We start from the raw sequence: 13,511 nt of genomic DNA on the forward strand, positions 1-13,511 counted from the left end.
CACATGCCGTGCTTGATTATTGAAAATGAGCATATTAATGTCATAAAAAGGAACAAAGATATTCCTTGTAATCCTGTGATATTTTATTGGGCATAATTCTGTAATAAATCCAGTTTTAATACAGGTAGTCTTAAATTTTCTTGATAGACGAATGTTTTACGTTTGTATTAATCAGATATAATTATCATGACAAAAGTACTATTTTGCAGTCAACATCTCAAAGCATACAATGAAACGACACAATTTGCAGTCAAAAGTGTCTTCGCTCAAGACTTAATCGAGTTGCGATTCTAAATCCATAGCTACGGAAGAATTTAACTGTAATATTAATAAGACAGATTTCATGTGTTATTATTTGACCGAGAAAATTTGATTGCCTGAGAGAAGACAAATTTATCGTTAAGTTTTAATTTATAATGCAAATTAATAATAAAAATGAGTAATCGTATGACGTGTAGTTGAAAATTGCAGTCATTGCAGATTGTGCCCGAAAGGCACGTGCAATTATAAGATAATTTTCAAATATAACTCGAAGTGAAAATTCTTAATTACACTCCCATCTATTTCAATCCCTTTGCTTGTTTAAATACAATTTCAAAGATAAATTGATAAAAAGCAGATTATATTGAAAAACATATTTTTGTAATGTGTCTAGCCAGTTGTGTAAAAAGACTAGTATGCAATATTTCTCAGCCAAAGGCAGTAAAAGATTAAGTCAAATTTTCTAACAGATAAAAAGTCCGTGTTCTGCTCTTTTAAAAAAGCTCTTAACATCAGAGATGATTTTTATTATTAAACACTTTAACATTAATTGCAATCTAGTACGCAGTAATACAAATAACAAACTCAGTCTACTTCGCTACTCTTAAGTATTACAGTACTGTGAAGTTAAAAGGTTTCACTCTGTTTAAAAACGCGACCAAAGTTCATTAGGTTTGCGATGAAATATTATCAAATGAGTGATCTTCAAAACGCTTAGTTGTTCATTCTGTTTGCCAGCAATATGCCCCCAAAACATTTTGGAAAACTTGCAAAATCAATTTACATTAATTAAAAATTGATGTAAAATCGGTCACAAATTCGGACAGGTTGGTGAAATTTCTCATTTGTTGGATTGGATGTCAACTTTAGAAATAAAGTACACAGAAAAGGTAAGGCATTTGCCCAATCTTTGCAGCTGATTCCATTTAAAAGGCGACTAAGTACATAGGAAGCGATAATCACAATGTGTGGGCTTAATAGGACGCCATGCTAATTTGCACCCCTACACCAACACTAATGGTTTCATTCTAGCCATTTATTTCCGATCTTGTGAATTATACAAAAGGTTGTCATTTGACTCTTCAAATCTTACTGTATTCTCTAACCTCATTATGAAGAAACTTATGTCAATATATTGCGACGAAAGAAATATTTTTCAAAGCTCATGAATACATTTACATTTACAGTTAAATATTTTCACGTTCGCTCACGCAACTACGCTACGGAAAGTGAAGCCGCCCTTCTTGGACTTGTGGAGTTTCTATAATAAATTAAGCAGAATACATCAAAAGATTTAAATTAATGGTTTTTATGACACACATAAGTTCCCTTCTTATGGTCAATGCAATTAGTGGTTTTCGCATTTTTCTCACTGCCCAAACAGATGACCTCGGAAGTCACAGCGCAATCAGTGACGATGATAAATTAGTAGTGACACGATAATGCGCTTAATATGTTTTGTAAAACTATAAAGGAGGATTATTCCAATTACTATCTGGCGATTTTTCACCGAAATTTGCATAAAGTCACCTCTAAATTCTATATTGAAATTGAACTGACTTCGTACGCAAACCTAAAATTGACCTATATAAATTATAAAATAAAATTATTTAATGAAAGATGTTGTAACATATACAGTGTATATATATAATCAATCTTCAACCGCTTCCACATAGTACTTTTTTATAGGCCTCTCTAAATTCATTTTTCATGAATCCATAAACCAGAGGATTGACAGCACTGCTACATGCAAGTGTAAAGATGTTAAAAAAATAAAGTTGTCTAGGTAGGGTGTAATAACCAGCAAAGATCTCGTACAGATCCGCAATGTTTGTGGGGATCCAACAAATGATAAATGCGACTACGGTAACGAATAGCATTGTTGTTACCTTAACCTCCTCAGCGAAGGCAATTGAGCTGTCGCTGTGAAGAGAAGAGTTTGCGACGTGAGCAAAATGCGCGCGGATTTTCCTGAACACTTTATAGTAACTGAAATAGATTGCTAAATACGTTAAAGACATATTAAGGGAGTACGTTATAGTACAATATAACCCCAATGCGCTTTTGAGGTTCACCTTCGCCCAGCATATACCCTTTCCAGGGTGATAAAAAAACACTGTTTCGCCAAACGAAAATGCAACAAACGTGACCAACGTTATTGCAATCCAAGATATCGCGATGGATATGAAAACATTCTTCTTGCTGAATATCTTCTGGTAAAGGCCTGGTAAACATACGATCTTCACATAACGATTCACGGCAATCATGCCCAAGGTAAGCAGCGAAACAGTGGAGCAAACCGAGATCAGACTCCCTTGCAGTTGGCAAATGAAATTTCCAAACGGCCATGTCCCTTGTATGAACACCACAAGTGTCAGCGGCATACTCGTGATCGCAATAACGATGTCCGTGGCTGCCAGAGATAACAAGTAATAGTTCTGCGTTCGTTGTAGCGTTTGAGTTTTGAAAACTGCTATCGTTAACATGATATTTCCCAGGACGGCGGTCAATAACACGACGAGGTAGATCGTAGACTCAATACCAACCAACCAGTTCCCTCTAGAAATAAGCTCTTGCTCGAGTGCTGTGAATCTTTGTTGGGTGTCGTTCATGATGGTATCGGTTGAATTCTTCTTCAGGACCTCTTGTGCCTCAAATTAGTGTTGGCGAGGGACACCTCCGTTTATGAAACGAATACGCTCCCAAGGAAGTTTTAATTGCTGTTATGACGTCAACCGGAGACAGCCCTTGCTTAATTCAAAAGATATGCACTTTCATTTTCTCTCATGGTGTAAGCCGAATATTCGGACCTGTTTTATAAATAAATAAAGTTTACCTATCCGAAAACAAAATGGGCAAAAGCTGCAACGGACTGTGAGTTCAACAGGTTATGAAAAAAAAAGGTAAAATTATCTGTAGATCGCGCGAGCAACCACATCATCTGTACTTAGACTGTATTTTGTATTCAAATTTAACACGATTCGTGTCAGTTAAGAATGAAGCACCTGTGTGATACGATATTTGTAACTTATGAATTTTAAACATGGAAACCACTCTTTCAGTCGTCGAAGTAGCTTTCACATAGGCAGCCAAAGTCAACAGTCAACTATTCATATGTGATTAAGGAAACGAAAATACGGTTTCCCACCTAAAAGTTATATTGCTAAACTATCATCAAGGATTCATTAATACCTTCCACCCCACGCCAATGCAACAACAGCGTATTGCGCATTTGAGGTGACTTCACCGAAATACAGTTACTTTGGGTAAAAAGCTGAAACTGAGCGAAAAAACTATTATCTCTTCACTGGAGAGTTTCGGCATTAAAAATATTGTTGTTATTTGATAGTCAGGCTTGGGGAATTGCTAAATTGAAAAAAGATGAGTAGTAGGTGAAGATCACCCACTACTTGATGCTTTAATTTATATTTATTCGCCGTTGACAATACATGTTTGGAAACTTCTTAAGCTTTCTTTTATAAGCAACAACGGCATCTGCTTAAAGTTTACACGTGAAAGAGCGCGATCTTTCAAAAGTATTGTATTTTTTTCAAACTCAAACAACCCGTGACATCAAATGAGTTCTCAAATTTCCGGAGAGAATTTTCAAGAGGTTCCATTTAACGACAGCCAGTTGTCATAAGGCATAAAATTACCATAGTTTTGTTATTTCTGTGTTTAACCATAACTGGTATTGAAAGGAAATTTTTGAAAGGAAATTCAGCAGCTTATTAACTGTAGAACCAAGCCTTTGAATTCAAGTACTTTTATGTACCGAAGCTAGTAGTTAGAGCAACTGTTCGTTTAAGTTTTCTGCCAGAGTTTAATTACAAAAGATCTTTTGGGTTGTAGTAACATTTCTAAAAAGGGTCACATATTGTCAATGGTTAATTCAGCTTTGGGACTACTTGCCGAAATTCACGTCGCCCATTCATTTCAATAGGACTAGTTAAACAACTTGTTACTTGAGAAATCAACAAATGCTTATTGCATACATTTGCTGACAGCTGATTTATTTTAAGTGAGAATTCAGTGGGCAACGAAGCTGCTTCTTAATACCTTTCAATTTGTAAGCTATTCACTAGTTTTAATTTAGTTTCGGTAGTTTTTAATTTAGAGTCATTTAGTTCGAACTTCCCCCTCCAAGTAGCGGACACTTGCAACAATAGACCATTGAGCTGAAACTAGAATTTTTATTAGTTTACGCTATCCTCAAACGAGGATAGTGCACAAGCTTTTTCGATTAAATTTTGATTACAAATCAACCTTGATTAAACGTAGTTATATTGTTGCTGCTTGACCAGTTCGTGGTTGGACCAGGTACCCAATAGCCTCTTTCAAGCGCTCAGTTAGTTAGGGTGAAGGGCGAAAAATGGCGCACGAAAAAAGTAGGAGCGAAGCGCGGCGCCCCGGCCTACCCCAACGAACTAAACGCCTGAGAGAGGCTGGATACCGGAGAGTGTCATGGTCGCTTCCTTGCAAGGGAGCCGCCCTGTTTGAGTCTAATTTCGCAGAGGAAAAAAAGAAAAATACAAAAAAAACCATCGTTACACAGTTGACAGTTGACAGTAAATGTTCAAAATAAAACGGCTAAGGGAAAATAAATCGATCTCAGTTTACTAAGGCGACGCGACACGGCGGATATATGTGATAAGGACAAAACGTTGCTGGGGCGAGAGCGTCTCCTCCAAAAGAAAGCTATACGATGTGATGAGATGGGATGAGATGAGATGAAATGAGGGCGTCCAATTGTGACGTATAATAAATAAAACACAAAGACCGTGTTTGACCACATTTCTAAAAACCAAACGAACTTGCGGTGTTTGGAAATGTGGTCATACTGTCTTGAGTGTTTGATATGTCTTCTCAATCAAAACTAAAACTAAGGAGAAAACGGAGAAATATAAAAGTCTTAAAAATCTATGCTGATAACAAGATGAGATATCCAGACACCGTCACGGTCTTGATTTCTTTTATTTAAGCTTGATGAATTATTAATGACTTTGAGAAGATATTAGTCCTTCAGTTCTTTCACATATAGATGAATTTCCGAGCATGCGTAGAGTAATCGTTTCGTATTCTCAAAAGTTGCTACCTAATTTCTTGATATTTTTATAAAAACGTTTGATTAAAAGCTTTATTTTTCGTTCGTCACAATAACTGCTCTCTTTAGGGAAAAACATACCTTGAAACTTAGCTTTAAAGAGGTGCTCAGCTCGCAAATATTTATTGGGTGAGATTGATCAAAATATCGTGATTTGTCAGTGGCAAGCAGATCACTCGACGAGTGACTCCCAGTCCAGAGAAGGCATTTTAATTTTACTTCTCCCCAGGTCACAACTGACAGTCACGAGTGCTGCGTGTGCGCACAAAGGTCGCGGAAAAAATTTGCCGGAAAGGATATAGCTCTTGCCCGGTCACTACACTTCGTTAATCAGTGACAGATTTATATCGTTTAGCTTTAAAGAGAGCGATGCAAGACGGACAGAGCGAAGAGTCGTTAATAGAAGCTAGGGAGAGATCAGATGGAGAAATCAGAACGAATCGACAAATTGGTAAGGTGCATTGGTGTGTGAAATGTATTGCGAGCAATATTTAAAGCTAGTTGTATTCAGTCCATATTTTATTACCTTATAACTTTCTCTACCGTCTTTTCAAGCCCTGATTCCTTTTCCTAAGCGTTGTTCTAGTCATGAGATTATCTTGCTATCTTTAATTATGCGTTCTTTTGTTTGCAACGCAGAAAGACGTTCTGCAGGGAAGTGTTGTCAAATTTCGCCTTTGAATCTTGTTTGCATCAGCCATGCGTTCTCCGCTTGGGTAAGATGTTGTTGTGAACCGTTCTGTCAACGTTCTTCGAAGCTATAGCTTAATACAAGATGACTGTTTTATCGACGATCGATTCTTTCTCGGTTTTGAATAAGCTTGTAGTTTGAATTCATAGACGCACTACCTAATTGTGTGCAGAGGGGTCTCGCATCACGCAAGACCTCGATCACGCCACATTACGTAATAAGTAATTGGACGGAGCATGGAATAGTAGATTACTATCCATGGACGGAGTGGCATACCGTAGAGTACTATAATTCAGATATAATGTTACAAAGTAGCGCTTGTCCTATTGGAAATTACAAGCCCAATTATCCTCTGAACTGACATGAGGTCCAATTACTTATCATGTTAATCATTTCATCAAACAAATTTGGATGATTTTTCCAAAAAAACAAAAACGAAAAACATTTGCGCCAAATCACTGCTCACTATTTTGTCTGCACTTTCAAAAAAGAAATTATTTAAAAAGCATGAAACACAGGTCACTTATGTTGTGTGCATCCTGTAAAGCCTTGACAATCAAATGTTTGAAATTGTTAACCCGACACGATATTAGACATTAACATTTCATTATAAGCCAGGGATTTTGTAAAGCCAGGGATATGTGAGATTATTTTTGCGTGCTTGTTGTAACAAATTAACTCAGAATCACCGGTGAAAATTGTCAGCTATTTCATCTCCACCTCAAGTGGGTACACTAGGCATTTGCTGTGGAAACTCCCACAAATTGACTTTCCTATATTAGATGAGCGAGCCATTTCTGATCCAGGGGGGGTATGCCCGTATGAAAAGGTCAGGGATGTTGAGGGGACCAATGTGGGTGTGGTTTGAGCTTTATTTGACCCCTAAGTGATACCAAGTGGAATAGGTTTGATTACCAGCAATTGTCCAGGACAGGAGCCTGTGCTAGTACACTGGACTTGAGTGGACAGCGAAAATTGGCAGCTAAAAATAGTAGCATTTCGTCATGAATACACTAAGTATGTGGGACCAGAATCCTTGATTTATACCCTTAAGTGAGATGATGAGCATATCCGACCTTTTCAAATGAGAGTTCCCCGCAACCTATAGTTTCTGATCGTTTTTTTTTTCTTCTTCTTCTTGAATGCTTTTTCTTCCCATGTCTTAAACTACTCATGAGTGCTAATAGATCCAGGGGATGTTTTTATGTCAAAAGAGTCTCTAGGGACACAACAAAAGTCTTCTATTGGTTTAGTAATGCCCAATGGGTGACTGCAGTATCCATGGTGTTGACATATTGTGCAGTAGAGGCAAGAAATGTTCATAAACCTTTTGAAGTGAGAAAAAAGGGTTCTGTAGAGTGTGACTGATTGAGTAATGCATTACTGTATCCAGATGTGCAATTAGCCAATCAGAAGCTGTGTCCGCTGTCCTGATATCGTGTGATATCAAGTCCCAGAAATGCGGGCAAGGAGCGGGGATTTGACAATTATTAAAAAAAATTGATCAAATTCTTCAGGATGGGGAAACAAACGTCGATCAAAAGAATCAAAAACACTCCATCCTTGGGCAAAATATCCTTGAACTATTTCTGTATAAAACAGATGAAAGATCACTGGAAAAGTAAGTTCTCGCTACCTTTATAATTATTTTGACCCAAAACTGAACTGACTTTTAGGGTAAAATCCAATTTAACTGAGTTTTACAATCAACTGTGCACTTGATGTTAAAAAATTTCTCAAAAATAGGCAAAATCTGATTAGATGGCTGTCTAAAGTGTCAGATAAATGGTGGTGAAAACAAATAAAATTAACCGACTTAGTAACTGCATCTAAATTATGTCACAAGGCATCTTTTGGTCAAAGTCAAATTCCCCAACCCTGGGGCTGCTTGGCACAATCAAAAGCCTGACTGGGGGATTTTCCCAAATCCCTACAATCCCTGTAGTTTTACAAAGGGTAGGGAAACATAAATCAAACAATTAGTCTTAGAGGTATCCAGTTACAAAAAGTGGTGACTTCATTGTTCAGGGAAACAAATGGTTTCTTTTGTTTTTTGTTCAACTAAAGATCTCCAAAAGATGCTGCTAGGAAAACAGAGTTTTTTACCTATGTTATTTCTCAAAAACAAAGACCAAACCAGCCAAAAAAATTCAGAGCAATGTTTCTCTGGTAAAATGAAGCCCACATGCCAAAATTCAGCTATTTTTGAGCACTTTCAAAAATGGCCGAAAAATCTAGTGGACATTTTTGCCTGCAGTCATTCAATTTGACACCCATATGATCACACCTATTGTGTGATAGATAAGTGTTCAGAGAACCAATCAGACCTAACAAATTTGTAGATGCAAGAAGCTATAGGCCAAATAAGTAATATGGGCAACATTCTCCTTGTGACTTGTCACGTAACAAAGTTTCTTTGCAAGTCCAAAAGCACTGTTGCCAATATTGCCTCTTTTTGGTAACTTGTAGCAACATGTTAGGTAGAGTAGAAATGAGATCAATGCTTTGTTAGTAATTGTGGACCATGGCCTTTCATGCTCCCAACAGAAAACCCTGTTTTGTTTTTTAGGATTGCGAAGCTGAATGTAGGCTGATTAACTAACGCACAGTTTATTGTCATTCTCTATAGGGGGATCGCATGTGGCATTTTGCGATAGGTATTTATCTGGTTGAACTCACACCAGGATCTTTACGTTTGACAGCCATCTATCAGCTTGTCAGTACTCTGTCAATCATTATTTTTGGTCCATTAGTCGGAGACTGGGTAGATGCCAATCCTCGGCTGAAAGGTACTAGTAGTATTCTTAATCTTAGTTGTAGTTTTAAATCTTAGTTGTAGTCTTAACGTTTTAGCTTTTATTACTGTACAGTATTTTAGACCTTTAATTTTTGGTGGACCCTCTTGAAAACCATCTCTAGGAGATTGGTGGCCTCCTCATAAAGTATTAATTTATTACAAGTGTTATTATTCTTATGTAAACAGTAGCCTCCATTTGGCACAAAAACACCCTCAGATATTTGTCCAGGGCATTATCTGTTCCAAGAAGTGAATAGTTTTCTGAGAGTGTAGCTCAAGGAAAACTGTGAGCTTTGAGGAACAGATAAGGTCCAAGGATAAATATCCAAGCATATTTTCATGCAGAATGGAGGCTATTGTGTTTATTGTCCTTTACTCTCACTATAGTTGTATACAGCTGCCAATAAAAAGCTTAAAACTTATTTTCAAAGCAGAGAAGTACTACAATACAAAAAATAAAATCCTTTATTTGCCCACGCAACATTTAGGAGTAATAAAAACTCGTTAAAAAAAGGTACCTGCGAAAAAATGGAAACAATAAAATTAATCTTAACTAACACAAGCAATAAAAATATTTTAATAAAAATATATTTATAGATATACTATATTAATCTATATACAATCACCATACAAGGTAGAAAATATGCTTATTTAAAATACGCTTAAAAGTAAGAACATCCTTGGCTTCTTTAACATAAGGAGGTAATGAATTCCACATCTTAGCAGCTAAAAATGAAAATGATCTGTGATGCCATTCTAAATTAAAATTAGGTAGCATTAAAAGAGTGTCAAATTACAAATTTTGGTATGAAGAAAATCTTGTATGCAGGGTGGGGCTTGATTATTCATGCATCGGCAAACTAAACCTAGTGCCTGAAAATTTCTTCTTTCTTCTAGCGTTTTTATTTTAACTAAATAAATAAGGTTTATGTTTATCTGGGGCTTTTTTTTTTGACGTCACACCATTACATCTTTTCATTTCAGTTGCTCAGGTCTCCTTGATCATTCAAAATGTTGCTGTGATCATCTGTGGGGTTTTGCTTTGGATTATGTTGAAACTGGAGCACATTCAGCATCCTTTCATCACATTGCTTGAAGCAGTCATCATCGTCGTTGGCTCTGTAGCAGACTTGTCAAGTATTGGCACAAAAATTGCTGTAGAGAAGGACTGGGTAGTAGTTATTGCTGGCTCAGATAAATCACTCCTGGCAAGTAAGTAAGCTCCTGTGGTTTATGTGTGTGCCACAGGAAGGGCCTTCGTTTATTCTCCAGGTTTTTCTAGGATTTATGATTAACTCAATGTCAACATTTCGGGGAGAATGAAATTTACCCTACTGATTAATAAGCAATTAATGACTGGCCCCAAGGAAAACAGTGAGTTTTTTCCCCCAAGACTCGAGGCAAATGTTTTTTTATACCTCTCCACTCGAAGTGGAAAAAAAAAAAAACTATGACAAAATATTTTTGCTTCACGCCGACTGGCACACCAATTTGCCGCGGTTTCAAAGTTTTTTTTTCTCTGGGGATTGAGTGAGTTTTGTTCCCCATAGGCAGTTAGTGAGTTTTGACCCACGACACGTGACGCGTTCTCCTCCAATTGGAAAACGTATTTGAGTTGGGAGGCATAACAATTATAATGTCTTATTATCTAATTACACAGCATAGAATGCCTAAATAGCAGCGAATTAGACGATTTCAGTTAAACATTTTCACCCATCTGAAGCACTGCGTCTAAAAAACTGTGTTTAAATTGGCGTTTAGTTCATAAGCGCTGTAGATAGCCAACGAAGAAGATATGTAACAAGCGCGTGATACTACATATGAGGTCTACTCTGTACAGGAGGCTAGTCAACCGTGAATTTGACCGTAATTTTCCCCATCAAGACAACGGTATGATCTAATTTAAGTTTTAACGTTCTTAATTTCAGGTACCAATTCTATTTTGAGAAGAATCGATCTTTGTTGCAAGATCCTTGCACCGATTCTCGTTGGCCAGATTATGACGTACATTTCCAAAGTGGCCGGGGTCCTTTTCCTTGTGGGCTGGAATGTGGTGTCAGTTTTTGGAGAGTATTACCTCTTGTGGAAAGTCTTCCAGGCTGTGTCCGCATTGTCCCAGAAAGTCTTCGATACGAGGCACGATGAAAATGAGGAAGATGCTTCCTCAGTGGACCTCTCTACTGAGGAACCTCGAGGTTCCAGAGAGCGCTTGGATTGGATGGAAAATGAAGACCCTGGAAGGGGCCAAACAGGGACCGAGGCTTTGGTCCCTGCAGTTAGTACCAGACCTTCCCGCCAAAGAGCACGAAAGCCGAGTATATCCGCGCGGTTTAAGAAAAGGATCCTAACCTTCAAAACTGGCTGGCACATTTATTTTAGACAGAGTGTAGCTCGACCAGGACTGGCTCTAGCCTCGCTGTATTTTACAGTGATTTCGTTTGGCGCCATAACCACAGGCTATGCGTACACACAGTGTTTGAGTGAGTCAATTCTGAGTATTGTTCGTGGTGTCGGCTCCTTGTTTGGAGTGTTTGCGACTTTCATTTATCCCCGTTTGAGAAATGCTGTTGGTGTTGTTCGCTGCGGGTTATTCTCCATGTCATTTCAGTTTTCGTGTCTCCTCTTGTGTGTCGCTGCCGTTTTCGCACCAGGTTCTCCGTTCTTCTTGTTACCGGAGAATTACAGGCAAGTTCCCTTGCCTCCATGCAAGCCAACTTACAACACAGCACCAACGTCAATAACAGCTTGCATGGATCAAGAATCTTCCAATGCGTCGCCTACTGCTCTACGTCCCTCGAAATTACCAGATATGGCAAGAGGAATTCCGTCAGCTTATCTCAATTCCACTGTACGTCCAACGTCGACATTATTAATGAAGTCGTCATCCCTTGGTGTTTTAAATGTAACAACGCTATCACCAAAAACAGCGATTATTTCTCCAAGTAAAACCAGTATGTTATTTCCCAGTTCAAGTATCTCTCCATCGAACCGAAACTGTAGCTCAAATACGACCGCGTTGCCTGCTTCAAGCTACAGTATCTCTTACATCTCTATAGGCCTTCTCTTAGCGGGAATTGTCACGTCTCGCCTTGGGCTCTGGTTATCTGACCTAACCATCTCGCAGTTGTTCCAAGAGGCTGTTCCTGAACAAGAAAGAGGGATAGTAGCTGGAATGCAGAACTCGTTCAACTCCATTTTAAGCCTGATCATGTTCTTCTTGGTGATCGCTCTTCCAAAGCCTGAAACCTTTGGCCTCTTGGCTCTCATGTCTGTTTTCGCTGTGGGAATAGGTGGTGTGCTGTACGCCTCATTTACGTACAAGATCCGCGGCCATTTATTTCATTTCGACAAACTGGGGAAGTTTTGTGGCGCGTCTGCTCCCATAAGCGAGCGAGTGCCAAGTTTGCCGGATGATCTTGATCTTGAAGACGAGGAAGAAGCAATGATTAGAGGCGTTTTAAGCACCAAGAATGAAAACTTTTCGTATTGATGAACTCACTGTATCGCTGGAAGAAAAGCTGGTGTAAGACAAGAAGAAAAAAAGACTCCCATCAACTGAACTGTGTACCCGACAGGGATATAGTCTCCAAAGTGTAATAGGCTGAGCAAATGAGCCAAACAGACACAGAATGTAGCCTGAAATGCCAGTCAACTACCGCCTTTAGCCAAACTTGTCCTCGGGCGAGAGAAAGGAAAGGCTGAAGGCGGGAGAAGACTGGCTGGCACAAAATGCCATTTTTTATGTTTATAGCCTGCGTAGTGTCTTAGTTTGATTTGCGTTGTATTTAAACGAGTCTGGATAATTGAAAGCAGTTTGAATTTTTTAACTTTCAACCGCACTTTCTTGATATGCATTTGGGAGTTAAAGCAACCATGATGGCGGTGAATCCCGCGATAATCCAGTCATTCAGTCTTTCTGCCACTGTCACTGCTGTCCCAAAACTGAATGTGTACAACAGCATTGAATTCGAAAGAGACATTTTGAAATTGGCTGTCGTAGCAAGTTCTCTCTTGGACGCGGAGGGGTGAGAAATTGAGAAATTAAACAGATGGAAAATAGCTGGAGTGACGACAAAGCACCGGCAGATCTGGAAGGATTACGCGGCTTCATTACACGCCATACACCGACGGGTAATAGGCATGAGTTAGTCGTAGTTTTCATTCTCCAGAACACCGGTGTCAATTTGCAGAAAACGGCACATAAATATGTACAAAGATTTACCACGCACGCGCAAAGCCATTGTTCTTCTCATCACACTTTTGGTTAGTGAGGTTGCTGTTGCTGTTATGGTTTGCTACAGCTCTCTTTTATCCAAAATGCATGTTGGATATATTGACACTCAACTTTGCTTGGTTATAATTTATTACAGCATTAATTAGTACGGTTCGTGTAGAAGCTGCAGAACGAGTATTACGAAACGATTTTGACGTCACTCGAGGCAATACTTTTAATTTTTTTTTTATAAGAGATTGTTGTAAATAATTTTTGTCTAGTTAGTTATTGCTCAAAATTCACTGAAGGTTGTTGCTTGCTCAAATGCTCTCTTCTCATCGTACAGGTCTCTCAAGGAGCTTGGGGACCTGTGCGACGGTAGTTCAAAGGATAGACTATAGACCCTTTTCATAAATGGCTGCCAATTTAAAACTCTTTTGTATGT

At 38.5% G+C, this 13,511-nt stretch overlaps 2 protein-coding genes across 3 annotated transcripts; one reads left to right on the top strand and one right to left on the bottom strand.

Moving 5' to 3' along the window:
• Window positions 1-594: 594 nt before the first annotated feature.
• LOC145487322 (octopamine receptor beta-1R-like) lies at window positions 595-3,787 on the bottom strand. Its single transcript, XM_081466078.1, has one exon. It carries the CDS (start codon window positions 2,871-2,873, stop codon window positions 1,920-1,922), a length of 954 nt encoding a protein of 317 aa, XP_081322204.1. The 5' UTR covers window positions 2,874-3,787; the 3' UTR covers window positions 595-1,919.
• Window positions 3,788-5,589: 1,802 nt separating this feature from the next.
• Window positions 5,590-13,344, top strand: LOC145488599 (ferroportin-like). Of its 2 annotated transcripts, XM_081467485.1 has the most exons (5): window positions 5,590-5,816; window positions 6,005-6,081; window positions 8,686-8,845; window positions 9,838-10,065; window positions 10,782-13,344. In XM_081467485.1, exons 1-5 carry the CDS (start codon window positions 5,735-5,737, stop codon window positions 12,341-12,343), a joined length of 2,109 nt encoding a protein of 702 aa, XP_081323611.1. In that variant the 5' UTR covers window positions 5,590-5,734; the 3' UTR covers window positions 12,344-13,344. The 2 variants fall into 2 exon arrangements, with proteins under 2 accessions (XP_081323611.1, XP_081323613.1); XM_081467487.1 differs by having other exon boundaries at window positions 5,763-5,816; window positions 6,009-8,845.
• Window positions 13,345-13,511: the final 167 nt, after the last annotated feature.

This window comes from Orbicella franksi, chromosome 5 (genome assembly GCF_964199315.1).
Source record: "Orbicella franksi chromosome 5, jaOrbFran1.1, whole genome shotgun sequence".
Taxonomy (NCBI): domain Eukaryota; kingdom Metazoa; phylum Cnidaria; class Anthozoa; order Scleractinia; family Merulinidae; genus Orbicella; species Orbicella franksi.